Source organism: Ylistrum balloti, unplaced genomic scaffold (assembly GCF_031769215.1).
Source record: "Ylistrum balloti isolate Yb309-2 unplaced genomic scaffold, AGI_CSIRO_Ybal_v1 Utg370354, whole genome shotgun sequence".
NCBI classification, from domain to species: domain Eukaryota; kingdom Metazoa; phylum Mollusca; class Bivalvia; order Pectinida; family Pectinidae; genus Ylistrum; species Ylistrum balloti.
In genome coordinates, this window is record NW_026782252.1 from 581,142 (window position 1) to 600,724 (window position 19,583).

The 19,583-nt window shown below is 34.8% G+C and overlaps 2 protein-coding genes and 1 pseudogene across 2 annotated transcripts; all 3 read right to left on the reverse strand.

Annotated features, from left to right (window-relative positions):
• Window positions 1-1,263: 1,263 nt before the first annotated feature.
• LOC132553799 (oligoribonuclease, mitochondrial-like) lies at window positions 1,264-2,859 on the reverse strand. Its single transcript, XM_060218075.1, is given in 2 exon segments — window positions 1,264-2,580; window positions 2,583-2,859. Coding segments are annotated over 2 exon segments (543 nt in total). The 3' UTR covers window positions 1,264-2,314.
• A 1,338-nt stretch (window positions 2,860-4,197) lies between these two features.
• On the reverse strand, window positions 4,198-10,993 carry LOC132553787 (NAD-dependent protein deacylase sirtuin-5, mitochondrial-like). The gene is made up of 6 exons (XM_060218065.1): window positions 10,990-10,993; window positions 10,570-10,657; window positions 9,696-9,749; window positions 9,254-9,377; window positions 7,234-7,349; window positions 4,198-6,405 (listed from the first exon to the last, which is right to left on the reverse strand). Exons 1-6 carry the CDS (start codon window positions 10,991-10,993, stop codon window positions 6,336-6,338), a joined length of 456 nt encoding a protein of 151 aa, XP_060074048.1. The 3' UTR covers window positions 4,198-6,335.
• Window positions 10,994-15,278: 4,285 nt separating this feature from the next.
• Window positions 15,279-16,477, reverse strand: LOC132553788 (uncharacterized; annotated as a pseudogene).
• Between the last annotated feature and the right edge of the window lie 3,106 nt (window positions 16,478-19,583).

Consider the following 19,583-nt stretch of genomic DNA (forward strand, 5'->3'; position numbering starts at 1 on the left):
AGAAATGCTGATTAAAAAAAAAAAAGACACAGATGCTAACAAATTTTTCAGATATGTATTGCACATAATTTACTGGACAGAAAAAAACAGTGAGAAATAGGAAAAGCATTTAAGAAAAAAGATGAAAGAAATGGATGGAAGACTGAGAGGATAAGAATGGCCTTGTCAAGGGTTTGGAAACATCCTACTTTCGTATAAATATATATTATATATTTGAGGTAGAATTTATCAAAATCCGACTACATGTCAATTAACCTTTTCCATTTACTCCATTCTACATCAAACTTCTCCTTAACAGTATCGCCCTTACTAACAGCAATATATTTTTGGACTTTGTAATTGTCTTTAATGGAGTTTACCAATGAGTTTATATGCAAAGAATTAAGCAGAATAAATGCGTATAAATGAAATATTAATGCTTGATCATTGTCAAAAGAGAGAGTAGTCAAGTTCATGAATATTCATTGTATATGAATATGAAGAGAGAGGTCAAGTTCATGAATATCTAGGGTATAAATCTATGAAAAGAAGATAAGTTATTTAGTATGAAAAGAGAAGCCAAGTTCATGACATTTTTTTATGGTGCCAGGCATATTTATAATGAAAAAAGAGGTTAGGTTGATGAAAATTAATGGTATATATATATAGGGATTGGTCAAAAAAATATTCACAACTATTGATTATTTAAAAGAAGTCAGATTTTCATGAATATGAAACCAGGGGTATAATTTTAATGTATGTAAATGCAATAGGTCCCTATAGCTAGTATTACATATCAGCTTAATGTAATGACTTCAGAAGTTTTTGTCACCAACATGCCAAGGGACAGAGCTATACTGATGACCAAAAACAGGATTTTCCTGCCACTTCACAACCTATAGGGATAATTTTGGACTCGAGCTAAGGGGCCTTTGGCCACTCAAAAATGAAATTTATTTATATATATACATATTTCTTTATTTTTATCAATTCACCAGAAATACCCTTCTTAATTCAAATAATGATTAAAATTTGCTGAAAATGGATCGTTACTCTTGGCTTCTAGGATTTTTCTTACTATTCCATTTCTTTTCTCAATACACAACAATGGTGAAGTGGGTTGACGCTTTGACTGTTCTTTTGACCAAAAGTTTCCAGGGATCCAGCAGTTTGATCTACAAACTGTATATAGGTGGTTGTAAAAATGTGACAATTCACAAGTGATAAAATAATGTTTAAGGAATGGTATGCAGCACAATTCCTTTGAAATATATAAATGCATCTTGGAGAATCATATATTGCTTAAAAGGTTGCTAAAAGCCCTTGGCAGACCCATCAGTATAAAAATATGCAGGTAAAACCATACACAATGTACAGAGAAAGTTTATTTCTATCATAGTTCTCTATACCATACTCACAATAAACAAACGAAGTTTTCCTTACAGTACCCTTAATTTATTCTCATAAATGTTTTTTCATAGTAGAAAGTCAATAAGCAAACAACTTTAAACATAGATGGTTTTATTGATTAACAGGTTTTGGAATTCTGACCATATCAATGAAACATTAAATTTGTCCTCTGTACCTGTAAGGGAGCATTTCTGTCTTTACATTATCTACACTCTCTCAGCTTATCATTATACCTTCTATATTCTACTGCCAAAGTTTGGATACATATGTACAAATTCATTTAGTAAGGTAAAATTGTAAGTTTTCCAGATCAATACACAAAAATATTAGCCAGACAGGCATATAGGGGTAAATAAAAGTCGATCATTTGGAACAGACATAAATAATTTTGCAGTACAGTTTACTAAATTACATAAATAAAATACCCCTCAATCTGTAGGGTCAGTCAATTCCCCTTCATGTATTAGTATGTACAGGTGTCATTAAAGCAAACACCCCCATCAGCAGGATAGGGAACAGATTCCAATATATTATTCAAACAATTTGCAATATTTCATCAGAAAGATTGTAGAATGGTTCTTCTTCATCTGTTACTGTTGATTCCAGGCCAGATCTTTGTAAGTGACAGTGATTTTTGAGACTCAAATTTTGGAGTCCTGGCCTCATGCTTTCTCTGTGTAATTCGTTCACATTCCGAGAATTTTTTTGTTTTATAACTGGACTCACCAAAATTTTGGAAATGGTGCTATAGATATATTCACAGATTGAAAACCTATCAAATTTCTGAGTGATCATACAGAAAATTCAATTCCATCCAGTGTTTTAATTGCACATATTGAACTTTCCAGTAGAATTCATTTGAGTTTCCTTTCATAAACTGAAGTGTGTAAGTACTGCTACCCTCAAACCAAGGCACATTTCCCCTTCATTTGAATATTGATGACTTGTAAAACCGTAACTCTTCTATACTTTCTTTAATATCGTCCAGAGCTCGGTGAGATAATTTTTTCGTGGGTGCTTTTTTGAATTCTTCAGGATACCATCTACGACAGAGTTCTTTGACGGTGCTGACATCCACAATTCGGTAATGGAGATGGGCCATAAACTGCGGCATATATTTATCCAGGAAGACTTTGTCAGCATGTACGGAGTTACCCGAAAGTATTGCACAGTTAGGAAGGGTGTGTTGTGTATAAATTTTAACATTTCCTGTTCTGCTGATGCTAATGAAATGTTACTCTTCTTTACAGCCTCCGTGAGACCAGACTGTCCGTGATGATTTTTACACCAATCCCCCATGCCATCCAACACACTATCGGGTTGATTTATGATGAGATTTGGCCCTTCTGCTACAACATCTAAGCCGCCATTTGTGATCAAGCAAGCCATTTCTAAGATGTGATCTTTGCTTATGTCCAGCCCAGACATCTCTAAGTCAACCCATACTAAACGTTCTGTTTTGTTGTCCATCCTGTCTGTGAGTTTAGTAGGTGCTTGTTTAAATTTGGAGCCCTTTCAAACGTCTTAGTGACGTTGTCAGTGTAATGGCTATTTCCGATAAAATTTTGGCGGCGTGATGGTGCCATACGGCTCGAGGCTTAGCGCGAACAAAATTTTTTCCTTCTTCTTTTCTTCATTTTTTCCCCAAATGAATATTTTTTTCTTAATTCACAGTGTTTATATATCAAACGATATACAGTAAGATCTACGGGAAAATATCATATTTGGGTCGTACAGTTTATTTTAAAGTGTATTTCATTTTCTTCACAGATATAGATTCATCATTACGATTAAACGTATTTACAATTATGCCTTTCATTGTTGAAGAGACAGATATGTGAATAAGGCTCTCTCTTACTGGAAAATTTAGAACATTCTACGATGATCATTGAACCCCTTTGGATTGAGAAGTAGGTGAGCATATCAAATTCTAGGCTATCTGAAAGTTGTTGGTCTATATTGTATGATTTACCATTTAATCTTTTGTGATAATTTAACCATTTATGATTTTTAGAGTTTGTTTTATTTTATTTTATTTTGGATTATTGTGTCTTTCACCGGATGACCTTTTATGTGTTGACGGGCCGTTAAGATGATAATAATAATATTTAAAGACACAATGGTGACACAAGATCATATCTGCTGGATTTGTACCCTTAGAAACATTGTAGTAAAAGCTCTTCTTAAAATACATTATGTTAATTGTTGCCCTTCTAAATGGACATCCATGAATTGTTAGATTTGATCATATGGGCCTTAAGAATTTTTTTTTTATAATTTAAATCTCAAAATTGAATAGGAACTAGGAACCATGGGGAAGATAAATATTAAGTTTGAGAAATATTCCACCAGTGCTACTTAACACATAGAGATCAACTGTAAAACAATATTATACTTGTTTACTACACATGTAAGCGGCATATTGTGTAATGTTTGTGAATTAAGGGGGCCCTCAAAAGGGCTGGTCATTGAAAAAATTCATTTAAATTATGTAAGAGACTACTTAAACTAAGTAAATCTACATGTGACATCTTGATATATTTTGAACTTGGTCATTTACCATTTTATTGTATCTACAAAATACAGAATTAACAGGTATTGGTAAAAATTACGAGATTCTGTAAACAGTTTTTTGAATTGTGCATAAAAAAAGAGCATGGGAACCTGTTTTAACTACCTGTAGATAGGTGCATTATGTGAAAAATCAAGTGACTGGTATAGAATTTGGTAATATATGGTAATGCCAATTAACTTTAAATTTGAAGTTAAACTAAGAATTTTTCACAAAGAACAACAAAACTCCAGATGTTTAATGGAGTCCTCATCAAGATTTTATTTATACAAGCATATTGTAGATAACTTTTCTATACAGCATTATTTGACAAAATATACACAGAAGAATTTTAATAATTAATTCAACATGATTGCATCTGTCTTCACATTCCTTACAATAGAAACAGGCCAGTACCATACTGTCAATTGAGCTCAGAGATACTGTACAACTTGTAAATCAACTACTGAAGTAATTTTATTTTGACATGTGATACTTACAAAGATTTAAGACAATGTTTCATAAAAAGGTATGTACTATTAGAGAAATCTGTTTATGTTTAAATTTGTGTGAAAAATACCAAGGATTTGTGTCAAATACATGCAAGTAAACCTATTTTTTGAGTCAAAGAAGTTAAGAAATTGAGATCTTAATCCATTCTTCACTTTCTTTTCTTGTTTCTAGTATTTCATATATACATATTGTACCTTGTTTTTAATGTACACCTGTTATACTCATGGACTGTTTGGACAAAAGTTCATGAATGAATGATTTTTGTTTATGGACAGACTGTTGACTGCCAATGAACATTGATGAAAGGTGATTTGCCCATCATGTGATAAATATCAACTTTATTCATTTTACAACAATTGGGAAACAAGCTATCAGCTTATATTAATCATTCCGTTTAGCCAAGAAACTGCAGTAACTGGGAAAGCCCATGTGGTCAGGCAGGTGATTCCCATACATTTTCATGTCCACTCAGAGAATCAAACCCTGGACATCTGAATGCATTATACCACTACACAATCAGACCACCCTCATCTGATGTTGGTGGGCTAAATAACAGTGACCACCAGTCGATCAAAGGCTTCCACTTATGGGAGGTAAAATGTGCATGCTGAATTTGTAAAAGCCCATGTCTATGCTGACATTGTAATATTGCCATATCAAATGCTCGACCAAAATGTCCACTGTCTATAGAGGTCAAATTATTCCCCAAGATTTTCCAAGCACTGCATTTTAGTAAAATGTATATTAGCAAGCTACAATGGTCTTATAGATATACTGCATAACAGGAATTTTACGTCCCTGTTTAATTTTCACCCTTTTTCACCTATGAACAGGGAGTGTGAATTTAAGATGAGGCAAAAATTTATTACACTTATGTAACCCTGTTATGTAATCCTCTGAGAAAGAAACGACCATGGTGAGAATTTGTGTGTTATGGTACAATGTAGAAAATAACCTGGTGGGGTGAAAATATCCCGGTATTCAGTTGTTTTTCATTTTTCAGCTTTGTTTACATCTGATTACTCGGTTTTATGTTAACTGTGTGGTATTATGATACAGAAGTTGATCTGTTGACAATGTTCTTCTTGTTGTGTTGTCATGTAAACACAATATTCTCAGGAGTAGGAGAGAATTATACATTCTGTATTTGATTTATTACATGTAATATATATATATGTATAATGGTGTGTCTGCTGGGTTCATCATCTCCTGAACTGCAAGAGTAATTTTTGGGCAGATTCTCCTTGCTGTTGATAGTGGATACCTCACTGAAAAACATAAGGGAGGCCCATTATTTGCTATCTAGAGCAAATGGGGTTTTAAAGTGTGTCTTGCCCAAGGACACAACCCAGGTCAGGACCGAGTAACACAAATAACATGCGTAGGCAGCATTGTACCATGCACCTCTGCTCTTCACCTGAGGTTACATATGTAAATAGGGAAGACAGAAAGGCAATGAATTAATCCTTATCCTCGGCCGTATCTACACTGTAGCTCTGTCAGCAATAAAGAATAACTTTAAGTTCGTGCATTTTGTGGGGTCTTTTTATACTATAATTATTCTTTTATGCATAAAAAAAATAATAGCATAATCTATACTATCAACATAATGATGACTACTTATCACAGAAGTTTTAAAAAATCCAATGTTGAAGATATTCAGTTTCGTTTCACTGCTTCGATCACTGGATTAATGCTCTTTGTTTATGAATAAAGCAATAACACCATGGACATTTTAGACAAGGAGAAGCTACAGCCTTCTGATACATGGAATAACTTCATGGTTCCAACACACAGAAATAATTTCAGAGTGTTGTTACAAAGAACAACTCCAGTGTTCACATTCAGGGAATGTCTTCAGGGTCTGACACAGGGAACAATTTCAGGGTTCCGATTCATGTTTAGCCAGAGCTTCTGGCACAATGGTTCCTGCTGGTCCTTGGAAATGAAATCTGAAACAAAAGCATGGTTATGAACTTGGCCTGTAGTCTAAACACACATCTTGAAGTCACTAGACATCAGTAGACATTGTCAGTACTTTATATACACTCTACTTTAACAGAATTTCGGCTTAATAAGATATCTGATTTTGTGAAGGTGCATCTTCATCTGATAATAAAGATTAAAAAAGTTTTAAAAAAAGACTACAGAAGCTTTTATATCTTAATATCTGGATATTTTCAAACAATTGTAAAGAAATATTCTGACTAAAACAAAGATTAAACTTTATACAACAATTAATTTCTGCATAATGGATGTTCCGTGAGCTCAAGTATGGACTTTGTCAACAAATAAACAAATAATAACTTATATGACGAATGAAGCTATTTATAATCTCTAAAATTCTTTACACTTCATCAAGGCATAAGATGCTTTACTGGTGATCAGTTTGCTCTTTCCTTGAAAGCAGGTCAAGGTCAATAGAAGATGAAACATTATAGGTCTCTACCCAAGGTAGCTACTTGTCAAATATAATCTGCCTCAGATTTTAATGAGCATTTATCCATAAAAGAAGCAGTATTCTTGCATGGGCTTTTTTCACAGGTTTGGGATGTGGCATTTTTGCCTCATTTTTGAAAGAAAATTGGTGAATTTGGAAGTGAACTTCGAAGAACAAATAGCAAACTTTGGGAATTTAGCCTAAATATAATTTCAGTTGGGAATAGGGCCCCCAGAAAAAGTCTTGTCATACAATATAATCTTCCATGAATGTTAGATACTGAAGATCCTTTGAACACAAACATACTGATGTAGTGATCTCAATATGAAAGTATACTGACCCTAGACTTGTTGTGACATCAGTTTCCTCCATATTTATTTCAGCCACAGGAACACCACGGCTAGCTTCTTCTGGAGCAAACATGGCCGCTGGGTAAACAACTGATGAGGTTCCCACCTGTTAAACAATGTGTAACAAGAAGGAGTAATGGGATATACCTTTCACCTGCTGGGATTTAAAAAGCATCATTTCGTTCTCTACCTGGACACTCTACCAACTAACTAAAAGAAATTCCCACCAGTTAACACTAGTAAGGTGACCTGTATTATCTGTTTCTACACTGCTCCATCCCCCAAAAAGACTTCAACCCCGAAGACAGCAACAACCCAAGTTCAATATACCAGGACTGTTGGGTCCCTAATAAAGTAGCTAATATACTTACCAACAAAGATAGCATTGTCAGAAAATTGTTCCGCCTTCAGTTCTAGATATTTTCTATTTTTCTTTTCTGTTTGTTTATATTACTTAATTATATTCTTTATTCATTTGTTTACTTATTCAATTCAATACAACAGACCTGAGAGTCCAATCAAACAATTTGCTGTTTTATTGTGTTTATTGCCCCACAACAGCCAGGGTCATTTGAGGGCGGTTTTTTAACCTTAGGTTATGTACACCAATGCTTTTACTGCCTGAGCTATCAGGGCTCCATGCAGAAAACAAGGTTAGAGCATAACATAAGCATAGAAAACTAGAACACTGACAGGTCAGCAAGGGTCTCGCTGTGTGGCTAAAAATCTGTCCCCTACCTACACATCCACCCTTAGACACACACACACCTCAGACTGACAGATTAAGTACACTCTGCCATAATAGTCAGTCAAGGAAGACTGTTACACAAAAAAATACTAACAAATACATTTGATCTTATTTTTAAAAATTATAATAACTGTGACCTTTGACCTCAGGACTTGAGATATAAAAATCAATATCCTAAGCAAGCACTTTTGGTACAGAAGAATTGTATGAAGTTTATTTATATTGGGCAAAGCTAACTCTAGTTATCACACAGAAACTGATTAAAACTAACAGTTACAATAACCTTTGTCCTTTGGACCTGAGTGGCAATTTATCTCAAACAAGCACATTTGGTTTATGAAGCATTGCATCAAGTTTGAGATAGATTGACTACAGCAAACTTGAGCTGTTCCATGAAATGGATTTTCCTTTACAGCAACAATAACCTCAACCTTTGACTTCTGGGTCTGAAAAGTATTCCCTGGCAAGCACTTTCAGTAAGAAAGCATTGTATTGAGTATGAGTTTGATTACCCCAAAGGAACCCAAGTTATATCACATAAACCAATTTTCTTCTTAGAGTAACAAGTATCGGGACCATTGATCCTGAGAAACTGAAAAGCAATCCAAAACAAGCTATTTTTGTAAGGAAGCATTGTATCAGGTTTGAGTTTGATCATTGCAGGAAACTGACTTTTCTATTTATAGTAACAATGACCTTGACCTTTGATCTTTGAAAATATAATGCAATCCAAAGCAAACACTTTCAGTCAGGAAGTACTATCTGAAGCTTGGGTTAGACTGGCCAAAGCAAACTCTGTTTTTCGCAAGGAAACTGATTTTCTATTTATAGTAAGTGACCTTGGCCCTTAACCTTGGGAGATAAAAAGCTACACAACAAAGCAAGCACTTCTTTCAAGGAGGCTTGGCATAAAGTATGATTGCCATTGGCACAACAGAATTAGAGATACTGTACAGAAACAAAAAAAAACTGGACAGACAGACAGATGGACAAGCTGATCACTATAGGGCACCTAATCTCGATTAGGAGCTCTAGTAATCAATAGGCAAAGACTAGAATATGAAATACATACAAATGTAAAATAGAATCAGTGTCATAAATATAATCTGTACATCAATCATTCAATCAGGACTTGAAAAATGAAATTCTATTTCTGAAAATTAAACATATATATTTCTGACCGAAAAAAAAAAAACCAAAAAGTGAAACATAGGACTGTTTGATTTTCAGATTCACTAAAGTTGTACCTTATATGTACTTACCACCAAACAAAGATCACATTCTCCAAGCTCCTTGTAGGCATTATGTAAAACAGTTGGGTCTAAAGATTCTCCAAACCAGACAACATGTGGCCGCAGTAGTCCTTTACAGCTCTCCTTCTCACACCTGCAGGACAACCATCACAAAACAGTATAAAAATCTCTCTTTAATAGAGTTATATCCATTTTGATTATCTTGCAATACATAGTACTGTAAGCAAACAAGTTCTAGTGGTCATTTTATTGCAGAACTTTTCCTGCTAGAGTTATTGCGCTGAAATATAATTACGCTACTTTCAGGTCCTATGTGTCATTCATACAGCAATTATTGAGAATGTGTGAATTCATCATCACATTTATTTGTTATCATCTGATATTGTGAGGTGTTACAAAAGCCAACCCTAAAAGCATGAAACAACTAGATATTGTTTGGGGCACTATTCACCGAGGAAGGTTTTCCACTGGTATCCCAGCATCCTTTGCTTCAGGATTAGGTTCCCTATAAAAAAATGATGTCTCAATAGTAATCAGAATAATGAAACTAACAGTTTCAATTAACAATTTAATTAAATACTTTAATTGTATGCTGGTACATTTTTATTTATCTCCCATTTATCTGTTTTATAACAGTAAAACACGTACTCAAATGTATCAAGACATTACCATTGGGTTTCATTTCTTTAACAACACTAAAGCAAACCTTGTGTGAGGTAGACACACTTATCTTATCTTTATGTGAGATGGATGCATAATTAAAGAACACATACAATGTATTTGTAAAAGGAAGAAGTACATCATAAGTACTGATGAGAGGCTAAACCTCACTTAAAGAGTTTGTTATAAGCAGACATGCACTTAACTGTTTTTGTTCAAAAGACTCACGTTTGGGGAATTTGTTAGGGTGGACTTTTATTTGAGTTTGTGTAAGTGCAGAGTCAAATCAAACTTGTTTGTGTGGGGCAGACTCACATTTTAAAGTGTTTGTGAGAGACAGACTCACAGTTAAAATGTTTGTGTGAGGCAGATTCACATTTCAAATGTTTGTGTGAGACAGATGCACATTTTAAAGAGTTTATGTGAAATAGACTCACAATTAAAGTGTTTCTAAGAGTCAGATTCACCATTATAGATAGCAACATTTAGTTCTAAAGTAAAGGGCGTGGCATTAAGTAAATGAGTGACACAAAGGACTAAATAAATAATCAAAGTGAATGGTCTCTTACAATGATCTTACAAGAAAACCTATTTTTTGAGCATTGGGAGACAGTTGTAGATTGTGCGAGATGCAGTAATGAGTCTGTGTCCTGTTAAATACATACCCCTTGCCTGCCAAAGACTCACAGATTGGACTGTCCCTGTTCACAGTAACCTCTGCACATTTCGTACACCTCACTTTAAACAGACTTCCTGAAAAAATCCAGATATTAGAATAAACCTACATTTCTTGGCAGTCATGTGTCAGTCAGTCTCCCTATTCTGATTACTTAGGATTACTGATGACAAGTGTTGTAGAAATTCAATGTTTTTAAAAGATAAACTGGAAATATCTACTCTTGCAGTTCACTCATGAAGTGTTTAAGAAGAATATATGATATGATTGATGTACTGCAAAACCATATATTTTTGTGGTATTCAAATTTTGTGTATTTTCCAAAAATGTGTATTTTCTTTGGCATGCAAAATCCACTAGTACCGTACCTGGTAATCCATGTCAAATGGACATAAAAACTTTAGAGTACCCATAAATTCAACGAACATAAATCTCCCACAAAAATTAATTCTTTCACAGTAGTTCAGGATCATGTGATATGAACATGATCTTATGACTGAACACATTATAGCCAGTGCGTGTCAAAATAAAGTGGGACTGTTCAACTGAGACAATGGTGGCACTTGTTTGGAAGCCGTTTTCCGCCGGCGGCTGACCGGCGACCAGGAAGTTTGGCACTTGATTGGTAACCGATGTGCGTGCGCAGTTTTCAGCTTGCCCGTTTCCCGCCGATCTGAGCCGGATAAAAATTAGCGGCTCTCTCCAACTCAAGATGGCGGACAAAAGGTAAGTTCTGTTGATGGACGACTTGTTTTTTTTTAGGTTTTCTTGAATAATCTTTGTAAATATGTCACAAACAGTCTTTTAACTGTTAGAGTACGCCCTGTTTACATAATATTTGCCCGTTTGCATAAATTCAGGTTGTTATTCATCATAAAACCTTATTGAAACACTCCACAAGTAAAACAGAAATGCATGCATCTATCAGAAATCGCCTATACGTTTTCCATGGAGTTAGTAAAGAGACTGTACTGCTTTGTTTTCAGCCTACACAAAGTAAAGATACAGGCAAATGGCAAAGAAGCAACGGTAGAGGTCGATGAGGCAGTATTAAAAAGCCTTAGAAGGCGTGGTGAGTTTAACGTCTGATGGGTAGAGTACAGATCAACAATACATACATAATAGGTTTTTTTTGTACAGTGTAGACCACCATAGTTTTTTTTTTTTACTCTCTCTTTCACCAGCTGGCTTGGTTTGATCCATACTGTACCCATCAGATGCTGAACTAATGAAATATTTGTGTAAATTAGTGTATAAAATAGACAGAAAATGGGTTTTATGAGGTAATGAAGTTGTAACCCCAGCAGAATAATCAAAATAGTGATATCACAGATATTTTTAAAAATTATGGAAATAGAACAGGAAATATTATTCTGTGTCAACTCCGAAATGGAGCTAGTAATCTAAATTATGATCTATTTGTTGATCATCTTAGAGATTCAGCAGCCTGTTCATGTGGTTTTGAACATGAAACATCTATGCATTATTTTTTTAACTGCCCTAGATATTTAATTCAGAGACATACACTATCACAGTCAATCTTTCACATTGAACATAAGCATTTCACTCTAAATGTATTACTGGGTGGCTGCACTGAATGTAACGACGAAGAAAATAAAGCTATATTGAATAAAGTTATCAATTTTATTTCTCATACTAAGCGATTTAAGTAACTAATTATTTTTTAGTAGAATTTAATTAATTCCATTGGCTTTATGAGTGGTTCATCTCAATACTGGGCAAAACATGTACACTTATTTATGCTTTCTGCATGAAGTATGGTTATATACATACATCTGTTATAATTTTCTATTAACTTAACAATATAACCTTAATGTATTATAACATACACCAAAGCTTTACCCTTGTAACTATGTGTCACTTCTGTCACTATATACAAAGTATCGGATGACAGTTTATCTTTAAAAAAAAAGAAATTTCCTTATTTCAGTTATATATTATCTTGACTTTGATGAGTTGTGGGAGGAAATGAATCACAGAATTTCTGTAGTTGAGGCCTGTGTGTGGTGATGTATGGACTTTTATTGGTCTCTGAACTATGGAGATTTTGGGATTCAAGTCCTCCTACAACCATCTCCACTAACTTTGATTCTTCTTTTCCTTCTTATATTTATTAGACAGCAGAGTCTAATTTTGATGTAATCCGTGATGTATTGATAATGTATTCATAAATTACTTAATATAATTATTATTAATGTATATATTGTATAAGAGTTATATCCCTTGTACCATTATACCAATAAGGAGAGAGCTTATATAGGCCTGGCCTGCTGCTCAATCCCATTGGCCTTGTATATATATATACATTGTCAATAAAATTTGTTGAAATGAAAAAAAAAAAAAAAATGAAATGAAAAATGTAACCCCAGCAGAAAATGTTAACAGCCAGGGCTCGCGCTGGCGATCGCCAATGGCGCCATTGGCGAAAGTGAAATGAGATTGGCGATTTCAAATTTCTATTGGCGAAAATGCCGATTACAGACATTTCCAGTCACCGATGTCACTGGCGTTTAACTTATTTGTAACGAGTGACACAGGTAAATTTTGCTCCGACATCGTTGTGTACTACACGTTCACGGTTGACTGACTCACGCAGCTGGGGCAAGAGGTCAGCTATCGGAACTCTTTTGTGTTTTGACAGAAACGTTTACCTGTCTAAACAGCAACACGCCTGAAAAGAAAATCGCCAATTATCCAATGATGTCTCCATTGTCTCAATCCGAGATAGCCTCTGCCGTGAACAATAAGGTAAGTTGGCTGAAGGAAAGATGTTGTTTTATCGAGAATTGGCTTACGGTAGGTGGATCATTAGGTGTGTTGATGTCGTTAATTGGGCACGAGTTTGTGATTTCTGCAGACATAACTTAGTAAACTAGTGTATTTGAAAGGGCCCGAAATGGGCTTTTTGATCGACAATCAAAATAGCAAGAAACACAAGATATAATTTCGTTGTTTTTACACTATGTTGCCGATTTTGTTTTATATTTTTGTACATATTTTGGTCACATCAGATTTGGCCCTTCACTGAGATAGATCGTTAGATGAAATGGGAAAACGTAAACTCCCCTTTAGTGATAGGGATGGGAAAGTACCCAGATTGTCATCATTTGGTTTTAAGACACCATCTATTGAAAAGGAAAATGATAGTCCTGATCAGGTTACTAACAGGGGCAGTAGTTCAAGAAAGTTTCTAGATAGTTGGAAAATTGGCAGGCCATGGCTAAAATATGACCCAGAGCAAACGCTCATGTTTTGTGACATATGTATTAAGGCATTAGTTAGAAATAGTTTCTCTGATGGCTGCAGTATCATGAAGAAGAAGTGCTTGGTTAAGCATGAGAAAGGATCAGTATATACAACTATTCATCATTTATGAACAGAAAATTATGTAAATTTAGATTAAGTAATTCAGAAATACTATACAGCCTGGAGGATGGTACAATGTAGTTACTCATTACAGCCTGCTTGGCACATGAATTAGAAACACAATCTTTTAGTTTAACGATTATGTCTTTATTATCTCTGAAGTGTTTTTAAGAGATATATTACTTAGGAAGTTACTGTAATAAGTATAATACTTTGATGGTGTAAAATAAGGTTCAATGTAATCCTGTATCTCTCTGCAAATGTCCAATTCTATTCTAAATTTTATTTTCAATTTTACAGATGAGAACTCTCACTCTGCTGCTTTGGCAACACAACAGCAAACTGTCGAGATGCAGAAGGCCTGTAATAATTCCATGTTTATAAACTCTTTTACCATATACTGTGTTATGTTTGATGTATTGTTGTTAAAACAGTGAATAAATAATGTAATTATATAATTAGCATATGTGTTTTTATTATATAAGGAAATTAAGGGCTCGTCGGGTGAGGGTGAGTTCCGGAATCTGTTCGCACGCTTATAGAAAAAAAAATTTGGTTTGGCGAAACTGAATTTTGACCCAGAGCTAGCCCTGTTCTTGAATATATATTCTATATTGTCTTTTAGGTTTTTACTCACCAATGAGCTCTGGTGTATTCAATCACTTCTTCTGTAAAACTTTCAGACTGAGGGTTGTACTATTTTGCCAGTGGGTACCCAAGTGAAATTGCCTTCAAAACTTGACTTGTATAATTGTATTCTACTTTGACCTATTTTCATGGTCTTAGATAATGTGTATTTTTAAGATTCAGCTTAAAATCTGATGAATAATACATCTTATTTACTTTTTAGTTACAATGTATGTATTTATTTACCTTAACATATTTTAGTTTATCCATGTCTGAGTGAAGACAAATTTCATACATGATCTCATTCCTTTTTTTTTGTTTTATATATAATTTTCATACCATGAAAATGTGTTACATTGTATCAAAAAGATTAATAAAAAAAATAGAATATAAATTTTGGTAATTTTTTTTTATGTCAGATTTATTTGCTTGTGAAAGGAATATTTTTTGTAGAGACTACATTTAACATTTGATAAACAGAATTAAGTAAATTAATGCACCCAAATGTACATTACATTGTATCAACATAAATTACATAATACTGAAAAATAATATATTTCTCAATAAATCAACATATTTATCACAATCAGCAATGCTCCTAAAACTGAAAAACAAAAATAAATTGAGTTTTGAATGTCCACAACAAGGAAAATTCACAATGTATATATACGGGTATGTTGCACCCTATCGAAGCTGACGTGTAATTTGAAGTCTTTTCAAATTTCCTCGGGCATCATTCTGTATGACTGGGATTGCACCATTGATTTGGGCATTATTGTCATCATCAACTTCATCAATATCAACATCATCTTTCTCGATAATACAAATATTGTGCAACACACATGTGCAGGCAATTGTCTCGCAGATTTCTTTCAGAGATTTCATATTGATGTATTTTAGTCTCCTGAATCTTCCCTTAAGTGCTGCAAAGGCTCGCTCGATACATTGTCTCTTCGAAGAAAGACACACATTGTAGTTACTCTCCTGTGGAGATAGATGGCCAGTGTCCCTGTATGGGGTCAGCAACCATTCCTTTAGCGGGTAAGCTGCATCGCCAATTAAGTGAAAAGCTCCATTTTCACATTTCTGAAATCCAAAATTGAATAACTTTGAGTGGCTAAACACTTTTGCATCATGCACTCTCCCAGGCCAGCCAACACAAATATCAGTAAATTTAAGATCATGGACGCAAACAGCCTGCAAGATGATAGAAAAAAACTTTTTCCTATTATAATATGATTGAGGGTTATTTACTGGGGCCTCTATTGCCATATGTGAGCCATCTATTGCTCCTACGATTCCCGGAACCTCACGAGCTCCAGCGCTGTTGAATTCATCCGCAATTTCTGTAAGTTCTTGCTGCGATGGCCACTTTATATAGTGTTTTAGTAAGTTATTGTTTATAGCTGACACAACTTCCCGCTTTGACTTCAGCAGGCTGAACTCTGTAACCCCAAATTTATCGCTGAGTCCATGCAATGTTTCCTGAGAAGCCAAATAGCGTAGTGTCATCAGTACTTTTTTTCCCAAGTTCTATAGGAGCCCTGCCTCCAGAATAATGCCTTTCATTTAGTTCTGTACATTCTGCTAACATTCCACACAGATTCTGAAAGGTTTGTCTATTGATTTTGAAGAACCTCTTGAATGTGTCTGGTAAATACATCGGAACAGTTTTTTCATAATAATCCCGACATTTAGCTCGATCATCCCTCAGTCTACAAATGAGAGAAGAAGAGAAGTGTACTGAAAACAAGTTACAAACGAAATTTACACTGAATAACTAGAGCTGGGACAATGATTACAAAAGTAAAATCTGCAGAAATCACTTACTGTGCTACAACAGGCAAAATATCATTGATAACGTCTTCATCCTCATCATCCATCAATTCATCTAATGAGTTTAGTTTCGTATTTTCGGAGATAACAATAGACTTATCAGCTCCGGGAAAAACGAAAGATTTCAGCTGATCAAGGAGTTACTAGAATTTGGGAATGTTAAGTTAACATTCTTATACCGTTTTGCAGAACTCAAATAACTTTTAACACACTGACATAAAAGAGTCCCGTCACAAATCGATTTTTAAGAGGATGGCCTCACAGAAGACCAAACAAAATGGCGGCGGCGGCCTTAGCAACGAACCTCAGAAACAGAGAAAACGACCCCCCAGTGCCAGATTAGAGACTAAAACGTCAGGAAAGGGACTAAAGGATGATGAAAGAATAGTAGCAAGCCAGGAAAGTCAAGAATTCACATCACCATATAATAGTGAAGATGAAAGCGCGGAGAGTCAATGGCTCTGCCTACTGTGCAAGGGCGTATTCACCGATACGGAGGCCAAAATGCTCGAGTGCGAGCGGTGCATGGAGCATTTCTGCATTGAATGCTTGGGAAAATCAGACAAGGAGTATTCCTTTCTCCAAAAATCAGATTCAATGTGGTTTTGCAATAATTGCAAACCACATGTAAAAATTAACATCAAAACCGATATAATTAAGAAGATTGAAGTAATGGTAAAGGGCATTACGGAGGGATATGAAGAGAGGTTCTCGCGGTTGGAACAACAAATATCTTCCAAGTGTGATGAGGAGACAGTGAAAAAAAATCATTGTTAAAGAAATAGAAAAGAAACCAGGAGTGCAGCAGATAAAATGTGATGAGGAGAAAGTAAGGAAAATCATTGCAGAAGAAAGAGCAAAGGAACCATTAAGTGTACAGCAAGGTAAAAATAAGGAACCGGGTAGCGTGCAAACAATCATGACGGAAATAAATGAGAGAAAATCAAGGGAATGCAATGTAGTTATATACGGAGTAGAAGAAAAGGACACCAATTTAAGGGAGGAAAGAATATCCCACGATTCTGAGGCTGCAAACAAAATCCTCGGCAACTGTAAAGTTAGAGAGGAGGACAATCTAAAATGCATCAGGCTTGGGAGATTCACCAAGGAAGGGGATAAAATAAAAATAAGGCCCTTACTGGTAACATTAGCTAATCTTGAAGCGAAAAAACAACTGTTCAAAAATGTGAGGTCACTTGGAGACCACGAGGAATTAAAAAAATATAGAATTAGCAATGACCTTACTAGGGCAGAAAGGGACCAAGAGAAAGTGCTATGGGAAGAAGCAAAAGCAAAACAGGGAAACACCTCATCGGGGGAATATGTCTACAAAGTAAGAGGTCCGCCATGGGCAAGGAAAGTAATCAAAATAAAAAGGAACTCAGATTGAAACAGAAGCTTCACCAACAAGAACGATTAAAGTTTTTCTATACAAATGCTGATCAACTAAAAAACAAATTAACAGAACTTAACTCCAGAATTAAAGATAACAATCCGGATATTATAGGCATCACAGAAGTGAAAGCCAAGAACAGACTTCAGGATATGACAGTATCTGAATTTTCTGTCGACGGAAAGATATCAGAACATAGTAGTCGTTCGCCAAGAGTTACGTCCCCTTTCACATCTCCGTCGTAACAGGCTTCCCATTAGAAAGATACGACATTTGGCATGTTTTTATTAAAGTTAAGGTACAAATGGTTGTTGCTACATCTATTACATTTCGTGACAACGACACAAGGATGTTTTATGCATGCTCCAGTAGTTATAATGAAAAGCAATCAAAGGAAACATCCGTAAAATTACTCGAGTTCATCTTGCAGCTTGCTGCTATTACAACGTGAAACACCATGGCGGACGAACGGGTTTCCCCAAGTTCAATATAGGTTGCTATAAATATTTATCCAATAAGCTATTACGCTCGATATGACGCATTAGGGATTTAATCCCATCTGTCAAATGAAATTGGTCAACAGAAAATCTATTTTAAGCCCGTAATTACCGGCATGACGATGCAGTGTTGATGCAAATAGACGCCTTCAGAAATAGTTCCGGGCCAAGGAAAAACGGACCAATGACAACAAAATTGAAACAGTAACTTTATTAACAACAATAAATTGACATTTCTTGTCAAATAAAGCATATATCAAAACTAGATATACATATATCCATTATCAAAAGCCATCACTCCACAACTATTTTTTTTATTTAAAACGAAGTCAGAAACACTTGCATATTTATATGTAGCCACAATGGCTTGTCTAGATAATTAAGATAATAAAAATAATTTCGAAAAGTCCCTGTGATTTTGCTACTTCTGGTTATTAATTTTGTAAATATGCTTTTTTTTTCTCACATGATGTACAAAATATTGCCCCATTAGGATATTCTGACAAGGTGAAGTTAACGACGCCATCAAAAGACCATGGCTGCAATAGTAATAATGGTATTGACTTATCTGCAAATAAATTGGCAACCATACAACTTAATGCTAGAATCACTGTAATTCCTCCACCAGTATGAGTGATTTACATTATTCTGATAGTGTAACAAACAATCTCTGTCCCGTCAGTTTATCCTAATAGGGATCTATGAAGGTATAATGGAATGCTGACAATATTCATATATTGAACAATCATTTTAATTTGTCACAAAAAAAAAAAAAAAAAAACAAGAGCCTGTTTCAGGTCACGAAATACGCCTGTGATTTTGTCTGACTATCACCTACACTATTTATGCTGTATATAATATATTGCATTTGTTTCAATGGTAATTGCGTAATACTTTGCAAAGTTATTGCACCGACATTGAAAAGGCTACAGACATTAATGGGCCGTAACTCTAAAAGTTGTGGATCAAAAATCATGGAAATCAAACTCAATCTAGCTTTGATTGTACTTAAGCTTGCAATGAAAGTTAAAAGAAATCTGTTAAGGCTTAATAAATTCCAAAATCGCTGGGACATTGAAATGTTTACGAACAGAGGGACATACGGACGGAAGATGGACGGATGGAAGACGAGAATACCATAATATGTCCTGTCATTTGACGGATGTATAAAATACATAAATATCAAAAAAAAAAAAGAAGTAAATAAATGTAAAGATCATAAATCTAAAATAATAAGCAAAATCACTTGAGGTACGCATATTG

Bases quoted from the DNA above. Each gene is read 5' to 3' on its own strand.
- LOC132553787 (XM_060218065.1), bottom strand. The intron at 9,750-10,569 runs GTATGTATTTAA...ATTTTTTTATAG, and splicing joins GAGTCTTTGGCAGGCAAGGG to GGAACCTAATCCTGAAGCAA. The intron at 7,350-9,253 runs GTAAGTACATAT...ATTGTTTAACAG, and splicing joins AATGTGATCTTTGTTTGGTG to GTGGGAACCTCATCAGTTGT.